This window comes from Montipora capricornis, chromosome 14 (assembly GCF_036669925.1).
Source record: "Montipora capricornis isolate CH-2021 chromosome 14, ASM3666992v2, whole genome shotgun sequence".
Lineage (NCBI taxonomy): Eukaryota > Metazoa > Cnidaria > Anthozoa > Scleractinia > Acroporidae > Montipora > Montipora capricornis.
The window spans coordinates 10,039,758-10,057,053 of NC_090896.1; the positions used below are offsets into that span (position 1 = coordinate 10,039,758).

Consider the following 17,296-nt stretch of genomic DNA (forward strand, 5'->3'; position numbering starts at 1 on the left):
ACATTGGTAAACTGAAAATCGGCATAAGCGTGTTGGACAAGGCCATGTCGTCAACGACAAACAATGCCAAGAATAAGAGCAAAGCTAAGGTTACCCAGTCTGCTAAAATAGCCCAAAAATATTAAGCGTGAATTTGGAAGGTGAAGGACAAGTTTCCCTTGGTAAAACGTTTTAGCACTTGTTTCTATGAAGGATGCCTGCCATCTTGTCTGTTAGATATTAAATAAGGCATTGGGTTGTGAAACAGAGCTGTTGTTGGCTTTGTTAAGAGGAGTAGAGTTGATGGAACGCACTGGAAAACTTGAAAATTTACAGGCACATGTAAATCCAGTTTCCAAAGTGTAAATTTGGATTTACATGTTTTGTAAATTACAATTTACACGTTAAGTTCCGTAAACTAAGATTTACAAGGTATTTACATGTTGGAGTGAATTAGGTAAATAACCTGTAAATAGTAATTGACATGGTCATGTTCTTGAAGTATAAATTGAGGAACATGTAAATAACATTTAGATTGTTTCAAATGAATTTACAGTATGTTAATCATGTAAATGGGTTTAAAATATCCTGTAAATAACATGTAAATTGTTACAATCCTGTAAATCGAATTTCCATGAAACTTTCATGCTTCAGTTGATCATGTAAATTAACTGTAAATAGTGACTGAAAATCATTCTTTCGGAAGTTCAAGTTGAAGAGCATGTAAATGACATGGAAGTGGAGTTTTCAAAAAGTAAGGTTTCAAAAACCATGTTAATAAAATTTTCACGAGACTTTCTTCACTGATGTTCGAACAAGTAAATCATGTAAATTTTCCAGTAGAGAGTATAATGTAATGGTCATTTTATGGGAGACACAAATTTGAAAATGAGGAATAGTTTATGAGAAAGGGAGGGCTCTTGAAACCAAACCTCTCTCCGTTACAAAATACAGCTTCAACTTTAATTACCTGGAACAATTGTGGATTTCTCATTGGCGAAATAATAAAAAAACTGAGCCGATTAAAGGGATGTTGATACTTGAACCATGCAAATAATGGAGCAAGGGACAAAATAAATGAACAATGTGGCATCTGAAATGGCTCAGGATTACTCAGGCTGTGGGAAATTTGTTTCGTCTGACGCTCTATGACGTTTGACAGTTGGATGCTCGAGGTTTTTTCTCTCTTAGAGCGACAGAATAGCGAGTTGCGAGTCGCGAGTCGCTGCTCTTAATCTAAGAGAGAAAAAAAAAACCTGTGGCATCCGTGGCATCCAGGGTAATATCTCACGGTTTAGGTAAAGACTGGAATTGATTTTATCCACCATGTTGTATTTCATCGACTATTTCATGAATCACACGTGTTGTGAATCGACGCAGAGAAAGTAATAGAATGGACTATGCCCCTTGTAATGACAATTGCAATTAATTTTTCTGTCACAGCGATAGATTAGAGTATTCACACGTTGCAAGCTCAAAAAACCAAACGCTGTCAGAGACAGTGTGGGCTCGCTTAACTCTGTAACCGCGCCTCTATAATCACAGCGGGTTATTTTTGGCGCAAAAATCTGCTTTTTAATGGCCGTCGATCTCCGTCAGGATAACTCTCGCTAACATCGAGGAAATATGGCTCAATTGAAAACCAGTTCGATTACTCCGATGCCTTGTGTTTCTTTTGAGGTAAGGTAATTTGTTTTTTGTCACATTGTGTTGTGCTTTAAATGTTGTAACCGGCTCTTCTTTTACAGTAGACACTGAACTCTCCATAATTGTCTCTTAATTGGAGCTGAAAGGCTAGTTGATCAAGATCGATTGTATCAAAACATGAAGCTTTATTTCGTAAAGTGACCCTGGGTTTGCAATTTAGTGGCTATGCACACCAACCTATATTTGCTATTCATATGGGAGTCTTGTAATTGTAATTATTGTTCAAGAAACTGCTTCTAAAATAATTGTTATATGTTGCTTGGTGTTATGCTAAGAATTTGAAAGTATTGACATCCAGCAAGCTCAATGTTGGTCATGTGGAATTGAATTTTTAAGGCAGCCAGCAATTTGGCATCCAATATTTTGTAGAAGGTTTACTCAAGCCAATAATTAACTAAATGCCCATCTGCCTGTTAAAGCTTACTTGTCCTACATGTAAAGTACACTCTTTGTTATGGGTAACCACTTTAAAATGAATAGTCAGTAATAAGCATTTAACGACTGGTCCCTTGGGAAACATTTAATTTTGTTTTCTGAGAATCTAAATGTTTCCCCGAGGTGCAGCCGAGGAAAAGATGGAAATTTGAGGGAAACAAAATGAACTGTGTCCTGAGGGACCAGTCATTAAGTGATTTGTTACATAGCACAAAAAGAAAAACATGCAACGGCAACAGAAATGGCGGTCGTTGGTCAACATTTGCAGGTTACAGTGCACTGTTACCCTCTGACATCATAGATTTTGCACTATTGTCCAGACTCAGACTCAGAGACCTTTGGCAGGAAACAGTTTTATTGTTAGATGCCATGTGACCTTGAAGTAACCAATGAGAGCGCACACTGTTGGGGGAAAAATTCATTTATATAACAATTGTTGTTTTTTTTTTTTCTAAGCAGTTGTCATGCCTTGCCCATGTAATAATTTTGTGTGTCAGGGGCAAGAGGATGATGATCAGATTGACGATTGTTTAAAATGTTCTTGTTTTTTAATCCCTTGGGTGTACATTGTTTATTGACCGAGAAAAGTAAATCCAAAATAATGCCTTGTTTTTTTTTCTATTTCCTTTTTTGCTTTGTTTTGGAAAGTGGAAAGGATCAGGAGGGCTAAAGGCCTGTCCTGGGACAACGGAAGAAGACAGCAGAGTTAATTTAGAACTCTGCAATACAATTTTGCTAGATGCAGACATAAAAATCCTCTATGGGGTTTATCAGGTGGAAGGTGCTGGCCAGGTTACTCTGTACAAAACAAAGGGCAGGAAGCACATAAGCAACATTATGTGTTCTTCAAGGAAGCCAAGTGCTTACCAAAAGCAGGTAAAATAACATTTCCCAGTTCAACCTCTCAGACTTGGTATGAGTGTTATATATAACCTCTTGAGAGTTTACATGTAGATAATGACAACTCTACTCTCAGTCTTATGATGAGCTCATGCACAGGCATCACATGTTTAGAGAAACTCAGTGTGGCGAAGTGGACGGGTGTAAATTTATCCTCTTGTGAATCAAGCACACATGTACATGTACATGTACACCCGTATGAATGTGCTGTACAGGCACTAGTGTAATACAGTGTAGGACATGACATCTTTCTTGTGCTTGTGCATGATACATGCATTTTTTTTAAATGTTGAACATTTAATTGGCACCTTCAGTATGGAGTAATGAGGTCTTTAATATTATTTTCATTTTATTATTGCTATTCCTATATATGTTTACACCAATATTCAAGTTACAAATGTAGGAGGGGTCTAGTATGTATTCCTTCAGTTTAGTGATGAAACTCTTTCTCTTTTTGTTCTGGGCATTTTATTGTTAGTGCTCTAAGGACAGCTCAAGGAAAAGAGCATGCAAAGGAAAAGCAGAGGTCAGATAATAAAAATAATATCAGATTTTACCACACCTAAATTGTGTATGATTCCCAGTGCACTGGTGGCTCAGTTGGTTGAGCATTGGGCTCTCATGCAGGAGGTCGCTGGTTCGAACCCCAGCCAGATCAACACTCTGGATCTTCAAATAACTGAGGAGAATATGCGATTGTGAAGGGGAACCTCGTGACCCGAACTTATTCAAGGTCAAACACCGTAAAATGCAATGATTTAGTCGCTTCACTCAGTGGCCAGCGATGTGTTTAAGATTACAGTCCTTTTAACCTTGTGTCCTCGTGGGTAGAATATACCTGAGGATTACAGTTACATGTAACTCACACTTTTAATTTTAATGTGTGTCCCAATAAGTAGGAGTCCTTGATTACAGTTTGGACAATTACAGTTTGGACTTCAACTTACATTTCCGTCATAAACCTTGTGAGTAACTTGTGTGAACAACACACTTCCCTGGCTGAAAACGGCTTGTTCAAGCTCAAATCCAAAAGGAGTTGTTTCAAAAACAGCTTGGGCACCATGATTAAGTCTATCTTGCCTCATTTACTTTTGACTTTAGGTTTTAGATAAGAATTCATCATCTCCGCTATGCCACTCAAAAACTGTTTTTAGGCTGTTTGTTGTGATGGGGGAAGGCTATCCGGTACTGGCATGTTCAGAGGCTCCATTCCATCTGGCTTAAAGCTGCATCTCCCCTTCCTGAAAATAATGCCCTATCTTTTCCAAACAGAGAATTTTCTGATTGTCAAAGAAATGCTGCCATGTACACTGTAATTAACAACTTACTAACCTCACTTGCTTGGGGCTGTACTGGAAAATATTGGCCCTTGGTTGTTTTGTTTGGATCGATCACTTGACCTCGGGCCAATATTCCCTAGTATGGCACTCCTGTTTTTTTAGTACTTAAGAGGTTAATAATGTATAAAGAGTAAGGACTTAACTGGCAAATCTAATGTTGTTTTCAAACTCCTTTACCATGAGGCAATTTATTTTTATTTTTAGGAATCAAATGGCAATGTACCAACTAAAGTTCAGAAAGTAGATTTGCAAACTGAGGTAACTGTTATTTTGCCTGTAAAGTACTGCTGTAATATAATTTACCACTATAGATCTCTTTTGGGACTCATTTTTATTAGGTTACAGGTTCATTTTTTTTTCCTGCTTGAATTTTTGTTATACACGTACACCAGTTCAATTTTGATTTTCATTTGTTTCAGACTTAGAAAGGGCATTGTTATAGCGTTAAGGTTACAGGTTCAAATTTTGTCCTGGTTGAATTGTTTTTTTAAACACAATTTCAATTTTGATTTTCCTTTGTTTCAGATTATGATAAGGAATATTAATTAAACAAAGAAAAATCAAAACTGGATTGCTTTGAAAAATTTTAAACCACAACATCTACATGTACAGTGTATACAGCTGTGGCTAAAGCCCTGGTCAAACGGCGCATGATTGTTGACGATAGTCAATGATAGTTGAAGCTCGCTCTTCTGTTGGACCACCAACTATTATACACTATCATCAACTATCATTCATTTTGAGCTTGTTCAAATTCTTCATGATAGTCAATGATAGTTTTCCTCGTTTGACCACGCGTATGATAGTTCATGATAGTTTCTGGTCAGCTGTTTTCCCCAAACATCAGCGGGCTCATTTAAAATGGCCACCAAAAGTTCCTCGCGAGGCTCAGCTGCAGCTTCAAAAATTCGTGTTTACATCCAAGATGATAATCATGACAAAGAAAATACTGAAAATTACGACTAATAGAGGAATATGAGGCCTGGCCCTGCCTTTGGGAAGCCATTTTAGTGTTCACATTTTTACGCTGAAAGAGCCTGGAACTAGCTGCTCGCGTGACTTTGCATGTGCGACTGCCGGTGAACTACAGTATCATCAACTATCACAAACTTCTTTGGCCATTTGAGCATGTGAATGATGATGATAGTTTGGAGAGAATTTTGACCAGGGCTTAAGATTTTATTAGAAGCCAAAAAAACATGAGAAATCCTTTGATATACTCATTTGTTTTCTTAGGAATCAAAAAGTGAACACTAAAACTGTTCATATTTCATGGGTTTTACATGGAGCTTAAAATTATTTTCTTTGTTGCTCTTACAGTCGCTATGTTTGGGACTGTGTTATAAACTTCTTTGAAGGTGAAACATTACTTTAGGGGACTATGCCACATTATTCACATTGATAACAACAAAAAGAAGTAAATTCAAAGTTTACATGAAAATAGAATAATATTATTTTGATAATTTATTGTATCAATATAAATTATTATTGGTTTTGTATTTATTTCCTTCTTTTCATATGATATCAAATACTAAACTATACATGTTGTCAATATTCCATCTTTAAGGCAAAGAATCAGAAGAAATGATTCTGGCGTAATTGATGAAAAGAAAGGTACATGTAACAATGAAAGTGAAGTGCAGACAAACAAAGTGGATGAACTGAGGATGCTGGAGTCAGGCTTTGTAAGTACATTATTTTTAATTTTTTCAGGAAGCTCTAGCATCTTATAGGTGTCTATTATAGAAAAGGGGAAAAAAGTGCTATGCTTAATGTCTTGAGTGATTAATACTCCAGGGTCTCCCTGAGACACCTGCCTCAAATCTTGCTAGTAACTATTACAGCTGAAAAATCACTGGAGAGCATGTTGACGAATTTGACCATTTTCCGGTTGGATAATATACTTTCCTGTTACAGGTGAAAACATCCCAGAAATACACGCAGAATTTTTCATTTAGAACCGTGCTGACCTAATAGTGAATTACCTTTTTTTAACAGGTTGATAGAGATCAAGCTATCGTTGTTGCTCTCCATTACTTGAGGGCAAAAAAAGTGTCAGATGTGACTCTGAGAAAACTAAAGCCCTTGTTGAAGAGGTATTGCGTATCATGCATGAAGGACTCAGCGAAAGATGACCTTTTAAGGTCCCTTGGAAGGGTCCTCTTTGAAAGAAAAGTTGTAACAAGAAATGAGAGTGAAGTGATCACTCACAGTAACTTAAAAAGTGTAATTTAGTAAAAAGTGAATTTGGCAAAGATCAACAAACACGAGGGGATTTCTGCTCATGACTTGTAACTGCCAGAAGTTACAAAACAGGTATTGTGCCAGTAACTGGCAAAATTCCTTGTTAAAATGGCAACCAGAATTGAGAAATACGAATTTAAAATATGTTGAAAGTCCCATTTCCCCCTCACATTATAAACTGTTCCTCTCACTCTAGCCCTTTGAGCTCAAAGGAAAAATCAGATGATTTTAAAACTACAAGGCATTTCCTGTGAATAGTCCATTTGTGGTTGCAGACCTTACACAAATTATGTTAAGATATATATTTCATCAATAATTATGAAGACTCAATACATTGCTCATTTCTTTAGTGATAATAATAATAATAATAAATATATTTTTTATATAATTATTTTATTATATTTTAAAATAATACACACTATTTAAGATACAAATTGAGTAATACTTGTTACGGTTGATATCAATCCAGTTGTAGACATATTAGGTTTAAAATTAGTTAAGAAAAAACGATACTAGAAGATATTTGTGCAATAGCTATTCAAAATTGATTCCAAAGTTCAGAATATTATTTTTAAAAATTTCCATACCTATTTTAAGAAATTATCTTGCTGGTACAAGATTACATTTAATTCAGGTTTTAATGCAGCAATACAAAGACTATACTAGACTATATTACAACAATAAAAGACTTTGAAGTATGTCAAGTTTATTTCTTTTTCGGGGAACTTACATTATCAACAGCCCCTTTATCTGCGAGCCTATGTAGAAGGTGAAAAGTTGTTCCTTGTAGAAGGATTACCCTCACTTCCAAGCTGTATTTTGCCAACCAGCCTTCCCCTTGAAGCAGCTTTGTTGTTTTGTTTATTAAAACTCTTTTTTTTTTTGTATTTGATACAAAAAAAATGTATCACAAATCCTTTTGCCTGGGTTGGCTTGATACGAGGTGGATAACCCTTCTACAGTGTACCAGGGACGACTTTTTTCACACATTTATCTGCGGTAATCATTTTATTGTTTTTGAGCCCTCTTTCATCAGATAAGATGATCTTTACGATATCTTGGCAGTCTCCCTTTTCTTGATTACTTGATGGTTACAAGATCTTTAAAGGCTCCCTTTTCCAATTTCTATGATATTTACAGGATCTTTTCAGTTTTCCTTTTCGATTTATGTGTTATTTACAAGATCTTGACAGTCTCCCTTTTTCGATTTACATCATATTTACAGCATCTTGACAGTCTCCCTTTTTCGATTTCCATGTTATTTACAGGATCTTGACAGTCTTCCTTTTTCGTTTTACATGTTATTTACAGGATCTTGACAGTCTCCCTTTTTCGATTTACATCATATTTACAGGATCTTGACAGTCTCCCTTTTTCGATTTCCATGTTATTTACAGGATCTTGACAGTCTCCTTTTTTCAATTTACATGTTATTTACAGGATCTTGACAGTCTCCTTTTTTCAATTTACATGTTATTTACAGGATCTTGACAGTCTCCTTTTTTCAATTTACATGTTATTTACAGGATCTTGACAGTCTCCTTTTTTCAATTTCCATGTTATTTACAGGATCTTGACAGTCTCCCTTTTTCAATTTACATCATATTTACAGGATCTTGACAGTCTCCCCTCTACGATTTACATGTTATTTACGGGATCTTGACAGTCTCCCTTTTTTGATTTACATGTTATTTACAGGATCTTAACTGTGTCCTCTTCCTCCAATTTACATGTTATTTACATGATCTCCTTAAGTTTTGTCTTCAGAATTTACAGCATCTTGTCTCACATTTACATGTTCAAATCGAAAAATTTACATGATATTTACATGATTATTGAAAACATGTAAAAGTCCAAAAACCATGTAAATTATCTTTTACAGTAAATTTTCATGGATTTACATGTTATTTACATATTATTTACATAGTATGTAAATTTTCGAGTTTTCCAGTGAACGTTTTCTATTTTGTTCCTATTTTGAGACGAAAATGTCTATTTTTTTCCCATTTTTTTGCCAGTGTCATTTGTCACTTGACACCCTGACTTCGTGAAACTTAAAGTTAACATCAAAGCTATTCTCTAAGCCAAAGTCAAAATCGAACTCTAAGCCAAAGTCAAAATCGAACTTAGGGACTTTAAGATCCACGACAGCGACGTCGATGAAAACTTCATCTCAAAATATTATATATATAATAACTCTGCTCTGTCGTAATTACGTCTTTCGCGATTATTCATCTCGTTCGTGTAGTTCAATGGCAATGTGCTTAAGTATCCTATAAGAATAAGACAACATTCACACGAACGAAGTTCCACATCGACAAGGTTTCATGACTTAGAAACCGTGTCAAAATCGATGCGGTTTGTAAGTATTTACACGGAATCGTGTTCGCCAGAAAATCCAAGTCGTGATGGCATAAGCTATCCCTCCACTACGTGCTAACGTCACCATTGTTTTCCTTCTTGTAGAGACTAGGGAGCGCTTAAAGAGGGAATTTAAGAAACCACTACCGCTACGGCGACGAAAACTTCACTTGTGTTTCACGATGTTTTCATCTTGTTCATGTTGTACGAAATGGGCGGCTTCCACTCGACGATGACGTGCACTTGTGAGGAGGACGCGAGAGTTTGGTAATAAATTTTCAATTTTCTCTCCAAAAATCGACACCGTTGATACCCATTTTATTCTTGGAATGCTAGTATACACTTTCCATGCAGAACGGCCCTGGGTAGTCGAGAAATTATTACATTAAAGGGATTTGATATCCTTAACAGATAACGTTCTCGTATCCATCATTGTTAAGCTCAGTGATATCTCATTTGAGTTATCCCCCTTTGAAGTGACCGCAGTTTAAAATGCTATAATAATATTAAAAAAAGCGTCATTCGACAGAACACTTACCTTCTTCATAAGAAGCGTAAGATGCTCCAAAATAAAGCAACGGATACAGAATGTAGCACCGAAGAAAATAATCCATGTCCGCAAAGTTACTGTAGCAACAATTAACTGACAACATCACATAATTTCTTATTTTTAAATAAGGGCAGCAGAGGACTGACAATTAATTATCATCACACCTGTCGATAATTTAGTTAATTAATGATTTTCTCCTGTACTACATTTATTTGGCGCCTCAACAATTTTGCTAAAAATATAACAAGTTAAACAGTTTTAGAAGAGACATTGAGGCGATGTGAAACATTTTGACTCATCCCATGAAAAGCAACCAAGGCTAAGGGAATCATTTTTTATAAAGTTTACTGTAAAGTTCTAATTTTTAGTGGTCATCGAAACTAGAGGCCCTGATAGAACGTTTTCAAGCAACCCCTAAGGACACCAATAACAATAGAGAAATATACGACTTCTGGTGGACGAACATTTAAAGCTAATGAGAGATCTTGTGTTGTGTTTTCGTCCACCAGCATGGCGTTGACGTCACGTGAAAACCTCTTATTAAACAAGTACTTTAAACTTCTGTGGCAGAAATTTGTCAATAGCTATGCTTTTTGAAATCAAGAAAAAGTAAAGAATGACGTCGTCAAAGATTCTGATGAAGTAATTTTTGTCGAGTTTTAAAAACTCAAAAAAACTTATGAATTTGCTCCTGCATTTTGTGAGTACTCATCTATAGCCTGTGTCACAGAGGCGTGAAATCGCGAGAACACTCACACGCATCACGTCCCACTTACAGAAAAAAAAGTCAAATTTGCAAAGCTTCGAACCCGAGGCATAATATTATGGATTTTTTTTGATACGACAGTTGAATTCTTGTCTCCAAAGCAAACAACTGTGTTTACTTTTTTTACACATATGTTTTTAAAGTTGAAGATATACCAGGTCGCTGATGATCGGATGATAAAATAAACTGAGCCAGTATTAACTATAATCTCGTTGAAAATGTCGGAATTTTTGACTCAGAATAAAATGGAACAGAAAATTTAATTCTGTTAACTTCTTCAGGCATTCCTTACCAGAGGTTTTCAGTGCCATTTAGAATCAGTATTGCGGTGACGAACTGAAGTTGCTGGCAAGTATATGTAAAAAATCGAGGCCTCTCGTTTCCAGCCATTTCACCGAGTGGAAAAAAGAAACTTCTTATTTAACATTAAGAAATCTCTAAGTTCTTGCGCTAATGGATTGCCCCCGAGCAAAGTTCACCTATTTAGCTTCTTTTGTCAAAGCAAAGCCGAAGTTCTTCTCCATTTCATAGAGTGGCTACTATTTTTAAGTAGGAAAGTCTATCCACATAGCATCGTTTTTTTTTTTGTACTTTATCCTCACTGCAGTGTAGAAATTATCACATGATTGTTTTCATTTTCATACGGGCGGTCAGAGGAAGTTTATCAACTTAGACAAGAGGGAACCTCTTGAGAGGGGGAACCTTTCTTCCGTTATATCGAAGTTACCAGGGGTTTTCTGTGTCATTTAGATTTTATTGCGGTGATGAACTGGAGTTGCTGGCAAGTATTTGTAAAAAAATCCATGCCTCTTGTTCCCAGCGGGAAGAAGAGACATTGAGTCGATGTGAAACGTTCTGACACATCCCACGAAAAGCCATTAACGCTTAGGGAAGAATATTTTACAAAGTTTACTAATGACGTGGAGAGACATTTAAATAGGTGCCGATTAGGTGATTATTACTCGGTAATCACGGTTTTTCAAAAAGGCCGCAAGTCGTTTTAGTCAAGCTATTTTAGAGAAAATGCATAATTTTTCAAAGAATTGCCTATGTAGTTATACTAAATGAATGAAGGGGTAGTTTCTAAAGAAACTGTGGTGCTGCGTCGGTGGGGAAGTAGTATACAAAAATTTGGTTTTATCAACGGAGTTGATAATGTAAATTGGCCACCGTACAGAGATTCTAAAAGCTGACGTTTCGAGCGTTAGCCCTTCGTCAGAGCGAAGGACGAAGGGCTCTGACGAAGGGCTAACGCTCGAAACGTCAGCTTTTAGAATCTCTGTACGGTGGCCAATTTACATTATCAACTCCGTTGATAAAACCAAATTTTAGTTATACTAAAAACAATTATTCACCTCAGGCTGGGTAGATATCGGTGATTTTTTTTATTCACTGATATTCAACTCGCCTTCGGCGAATAATTGTTAAATATTTAACAAGTCACTTCTAATTACAATATTATCCCTGGTGCTAATTTAAGGCGTAAAAACGAGAATCTAAATGTCGAATGAAACACAACGCAGCAAACGCCAATAGATATAAATGTCAAGGGAAGGCGAACTAGTGATCCGTTTAATAGACCTTATCACGGCAACTTGCCCAGCAAAATCTTAAATTTCCTTTACATTTGTCTGTAATTTTTTCCCACAGACACATGTCTGAATGAGCGTAAATAATCAAGCAACTGTATGACAAAATTTAAAATTTCGCTGGCCAACTTCTAGAACACGTAGGACCTTCAAATTTTGCCAGTAAAATCCTTTGGTTAGCAACTAAATTTTACCATTTCACAGATGTTTCTACATTGAAGGTTTTCTCAAGCTATTTCAACGCAGATTTCAATACACAAACACTGTTATTTCGGACATGCATGTTTGCCTACCCGTCAAGATGGCTTCCAAAGCCGTAATAAGGCCTATTTGCTATCGGCAATACAGAGCCGTAGCAGGCCCGGAAAAACTGAGGGGTGCAAAGAAGCACACTGCATCTCAGTGATCCAAGAGCTTTAGTTAAGTAATTATATGTAATCACAAAACATGATTGTCTATTTCCACAGATTCCTTAAACGCAACTACACTATCCCTAGTATTTCGAAATAAAAATCTAAAAATCATCGACTGTCTTGTTCAACGAAAGCAAAACACTTGTACAGAGTCAATTCATTAGTATTTCCATCACCGACTCAGCAAAAATTATAAAACAAACAACGGTTGTGTCTAAATTAGAAGACAAGTTTCATGTGTAACAATCAGTCACCATAGTATATTTTTAGTCGCTATGTTGAGGTTTAATTTTGTTTTTGGTTTGGATTTTTCCCAATCTCGTACCTAGAGTCCTCGTCAGCGGGTGAGCGCCTAGAGAGAATCTGGGATCATGGATATTTTTTTGATTGGTGGCTTGCATAACAATGGCAGTCCAACAGGAAGTCGGTAAGTAAGTCGGAAACCCCAGAATTTAGAGGGAGATTTAATATCTAAAACTAGTTTCAGTGCTGTTTGTTTTTTTTTTTATCTCAGAAATATATAAATCCCAAAAATAATGAAACGACGAGGTTTGAATTGTCTTTTTTCCCACGCTGCCAAAAACTGTTGCAAAAGTACCGTGGGAAAACTTTACATCAGTCTTTTTGGAGAGAAATCCGTAAAAGAAGGTCTTGTCGAAGTCATTCAGAATTACGGAAACATAAAATTGTAGTAGAAGAGGACATTGGCGTCGCTTCCACAAAAATGTGTTGATCATGTTGCTTGCACTATGGTATTCTGCATGATGGATTGCACGCTGAAACACTAAAAATACACTTACCGAAAGCGTCATAATTAGTTTTATCTTGACTCGCTTTTACAGCAAGCCAATGGAGTCGAGATAAACTAACAATAAAGCCAGGATCCGAGCCAGGATTCGAGGCAGGATTCGAGGCAGGATCCGAGCCAGGATTCGAGACCTAACCGAGACCTACCCTAACCCTAACTAGACCTAACTAGACTAGAACCAACCTAAATATACCTAACCTAACCGATTCGAGACCTAACCTAACCGAGAGATTCGAAAATAAATAGCGGAGAAAGCTCAACTTAGCTTTAATCCTGGCTAGAATCCTGGATCGGATCCTAGCTCGAATCCTGGCTCTAAGTTTAGGTATCCTCAATGGAGTCATTTCTCCAATTTCTTTTATGGTGAGTAAGGCCAAAAGTTTTGTTTCGCGAACACTTTAAACACGCTATTTCTACTGTCAGTACTGTTTTCTCTTTTCTGTTTCCGTTTAAACTTAAGCATGCGCAATAAGACCGGAACCCACGTTTTCTGGGAAAATGGAGTCCATTATCCCAGAGTCTCTCTGGGCGCTCACCCGCTGACCAAAAAGCCCGAGGGCTCTGGGTACAAGATTGGGTTTTTCCAAACCAGACATCTTTTCTTCCTTTCTACTAAACCCCTTTCTCCATACCCCCATTCTTTCCCACCCTTGGATACCACTTATGCCCATTTCATATAATTCAAGACGCACACATATTTGTGAAAACCTCTCTGTGTACTCACCAGAACTTGATCTTGAGCTTCTTACCTCTGAATCGGCTGCCTACTCCTTAATCCACTTGACCACACAAGCAATAGACCTTTTCAGCTTGTACATTTTGTTTTTCCAATACAGATCATGTGATAATACTCAGGAGGTTTGGTCTTTTGTTTTGTTCATTAAAATGATCGAGGGCATGCAATCATGAATATGCCTGCATGCACTCTTTTTAACAATTAACAAAATGGAACAACATGATAACTCGAAGGGGATGGGTTACAGGAACTCTTCACAAGATGAAAAACAAGAAAGTAGTTCCAAAACAGGAACTGTTTCAAGTTTTTTTCCCAAGAATAGAGTCAATCAAATTACAGGAATGTGGTTTCAAGAAATTATGCAGAAATCAGCCAGAAAGTTGTCAACACATCCATTCTATGCACGGAAAATGCCCAACAACCAATTGCAATGGCAGCTCCAATAGTCCTTCGTCTCTCGATAGAGATCGAATTGATGGTAAAATGCCTCCCTTGTACCCCAACATGCCTTTAGGAAAATTAAATTCGATCGAAAACCATTATGCTCGAGTAGTAACCAAGACCAAAGACTTATTTCTCCTACAACATTAAAACTGTGCAGTGCTACTACATAATCTTACTTTCGATCATTTCGAAGACATTTCCTTTATATGTATCTTGTAACCAGGTCATTTTGCAAAATGAGTAATTTCCTTTCAAAGTAAATTCTTGTTTATTAACTTAATATTGTAACAGTACAAATAATACCATTGTTACGTTTAATTGTGATGCAGTTACTTTCCAGTTGTATACTGCTCTATTTAATTGAAAATCTGAGAGACCGATATTTATAAATTGTATATTATACAAGCTGTATTGCCAATGGAATGATTAAAGAATATCACTGTTTTTTCATTATGAAAAGTAATTCTATTTGTGAAAGACAGAAAATGGTTTAGCTCTGAAGAAGGGCTAACACTTCATACGTCAGTTTTTAAATTTCTTTACAGTGGTCAACTCAGTTGATAAACCCTTTTCTTTATATCACTTCCCCACTGACACTGCACACAGCTTCTTTACAAACTAAACCCCTTTATGCTACATGTGAAAGAATGCTTTACTTCCACCAACCATGAGCCAATATTCTTAGCCCAAAAACCAAGACAGCGGTTGTTTTAGACTAAACACTGCCAATAAGTGATCACTCCAATCTGATTATCACTATAATGCGTGCCGATCCCTTACCTAGCTTGCAGTGTATGACACGTGCAAACTGCAGACTAACCGTAAATCGCAGTAAAAGCTAACCGTTTTAAAATGGTGCTTAGACTTAAATACTGCTTCTCAGCGATATTTGAAATGGGTTCTTTATATACTTAAACACTGTTTATCAGCGCGATTTGTAGGCAGCCTGCAGTTGTCATACACCTCCTGAAATGCTAACTGTTTCAAATAAGTGTGTAAACCTAACTGAGAGCTTAACCCTAATCACTAAACTGAGAATTTAACCCTTAACACTAAAAATTACTGCTCACACGAATAAATAATTATTATTGTCTTTGATAGCATCAGAGATAAAAATTCATCATAATAATCTTAAAATGATTTCTCTAGTTTACTTATACATACTCCGTAAAATTAATTAGAGAAAGATATCCAAATATGTTAAAATGGGCAGTGCTCTAAAAAAGTTAAACCAGTTTAAAAAATAGCGTCACAGGGACTTTAAGAACTCGTCTAAAAGTAGCTTGATATGTGTAAATGCCGTTACATAGCTAGACATGACATAGACCTAGGCGTTCCATAGACATAGCATTGGAGTTGTAGGGTTAGGTTGGGCTCCTGATAATGTTGAGGAAAGAGGAAGTACTGCCTAATTTTAACTTTAATGAGTCTCCGGTAGAAAAAAAAAATAGATGAATAACTACAGATTTACTAAATATGTTAACCAGGCTCACAGCTAGAAAAAAAATTATGACTGAGGCAATGTCCATGGTTAAATTATCTTCATAGATATTTTTGGTGTTTATGATGAGTACATTTTACAGACAACAACGGAACCACGGTTTAAAAACATAGCTGAGGAAAGTATACTTCGGTTTACCTCATAATGGCTACGGCCCTGTTAACTTTTTTGTTAGCAAGTTTTAAGATATTATTTGAATTGCAAGGGCAAGTACGATACAAGACAGACTTTTCCCCCTAAAATGAAACATTTAAGAACAATTCGTGTTGCCTAGTCGTGCCAAATTGGAAATGTGTCACAACTACGAAAGCACTTTGTAATTCTAAATCATATGTGGGAGAAGTCCGCAAAGCGAGGACTGGTGACCAGCAACAGGATTGGTTGGTTTCTTAAAATTTTCTTGTTCCCAGGGTACACCTATTAGGGAGCTTAAGCAACGACAACGGCGACAGCAACGAGAACGTCACAAATTTGCGAGCGTCATTTTTTTAGGAACTACCACACCCCCGTCATATTAAAAAAGTTGAAATAGTAACGAAGCGATTACAATAACGCGAATTTATATTTTGAGATGACGTTCTCGTTGCCGTCGCCGTTGTCGTTGCTTAAGCTCCCTATTTTCACTCCAAAGCGGCGATTCCTTCGGTCAGCACTGAATAAAAGCTACTTCTAACCACTTCAGAAAGAAGCGCAGGTGAAGTGAGTCGAGACCACTGCTGATATCGAAAAGATTGGATCGAGCATCTATTGTTTCATGCAAAGCAGAACAAACTATCAAAAGTGAGAGGAAAGCAATGTGGCAATGTTGTAAAACCACTTTCAAAGTTTTTGCCTCTTTATATGGAAGGAGGTTCCGCTTTTACCCATAACTTCACTGAGTATACGAAACTTTAGCGCAAGAGTGGCCAAGATTCACCGCGGGAGTGAAGACAATGGGTTGTTCGATCCAACCAGTCTCTTCTAGACATCAGTGGACATGACTGCTTATAAACAGCCCACAGTTCGCCGACAAGCTGGCGGTTACAGGAAGAATGCAGTCTAATTTAACATAAAAACAGCTTCAGATGATCACATGACAATAGGGAGCTTAAACAACGAAAACGGCGACTAGCAACGAGAACGTCATCTCAAAACTATAAATTCGCGTCACTATAATCGTTTCGTGACTATTTCAACCTTTTTTTAATATGACAAGGGGGTGGTCGTTCTTAAAAAATGACACTGGTGGAAACGGTACTTAATTTAGGGGAGGAAGCGTAAATTTATTCTCATGCCGATCAAGTGCTGACGTTCTTCATAAAACCTCAATTTTCAGTAATTTCTCGTTGCTGTTTTGCTGACGACGGCAAAGAAATGGACAAAAGTGAAAATATGCACGTGCAGAGCGTGCGAAGGCATTGCTTTTGCTCACTAAATATGCAAATTAGTGAAGTTCTTGTTGCCGTCGCCGTTGTCGTTGCTTACGCTCCCTAATAGCAAATAACTACGTACTTCTGTGCATGCGCTTTAATTCACAGAAGAAA

General features: G+C 36.9%; 2 protein-coding genes across 9 annotated transcripts in view; one reads left to right on the forward strand and one right to left on the reverse strand.

Annotated features, from left to right (window-relative positions):
• Positions 1-17,296, reverse strand: part of LOC138033073 (fibrillin-2-like) — a 172,295-nt gene that overhangs the window by 14,638 nt on the left and 140,361 nt on the right. For 2 of the 6 annotated variants that reach the window (XM_068880821.1, XM_068880822.1), the window contains exon 1: positions 9,505-9,679. The exons of 1 other annotated variant lie outside the window; for it this stretch is intronic. In XM_068880821.1, the coding sequence (XP_068736922.1) occupies positions 9,505-9,619 (115 nt within the window). In that variant the 5' untranslated portion in view covers positions 9,620-9,679. Of the gene's footprint in view, positions 1-9,504; positions 9,681-9,940; positions 9,985-17,296 lie in introns of those variants that run through there. 3 more of the 6 variants (XM_068880824.1, XM_068880819.1, XM_068880820.1) reach the window with 3 other exon arrangements.
• On the forward strand, positions 1,431-7,303 carry LOC138033075 (uncharacterized). 3 transcript variants are annotated; one of them, XR_011128560.1, is made up of 6 exons: positions 1,454-1,659; positions 2,770-2,997; positions 3,500-3,547; positions 4,566-4,619; positions 5,929-6,046; positions 6,360-7,303. XR_011128560.1 is itself a non-coding variant. In XM_068880827.1 (5 exons), exons 1-5 carry the CDS (start codon positions 1,606-1,608, stop codon positions 6,594-6,596), a joined length of 621 nt encoding a protein of 206 aa, XP_068736928.1. In that variant the 5' UTR covers positions 1,439-1,605; the 3' UTR covers positions 6,597-7,303. The 3 variants fall into 3 exon arrangements, 2 of the variants coding, with proteins under 2 accessions (XP_068736929.1, XP_068736928.1); XM_068880827.1 differs by lacking the exon at positions 5,929-6,046 and having other exon boundaries at positions 1,439-1,659; XM_068880828.1 differs by lacking the exons at positions 3,500-3,547; positions 5,929-6,046 and having other exon boundaries at positions 1,431-1,659.

Excerpts from the sequence above, each read along its gene's own strand:
- LOC138033075 (XM_068880827.1), top strand. The coding sequence starts at position 1,606 with ATGGCTCAATTGAAAACCAGTTCGATTACTCCGATGCCTTGTGTTTCT. Across the intron at positions 2,998-3,499 it reads CAAGTGCTTACCAAAAGCAG|TGCTCTAAGGACAGCTCAAG; the intron begins GTAAAATAACAT and ends TTTTATTGTTAG. Across the intron at positions 3,548-4,565 it reads CATGCAAAGGAAAAGCAGAG|GAATCAAATGGCAATGTACC; the intron begins GTCAGATAATAA and ends TTTTATTTTTAG.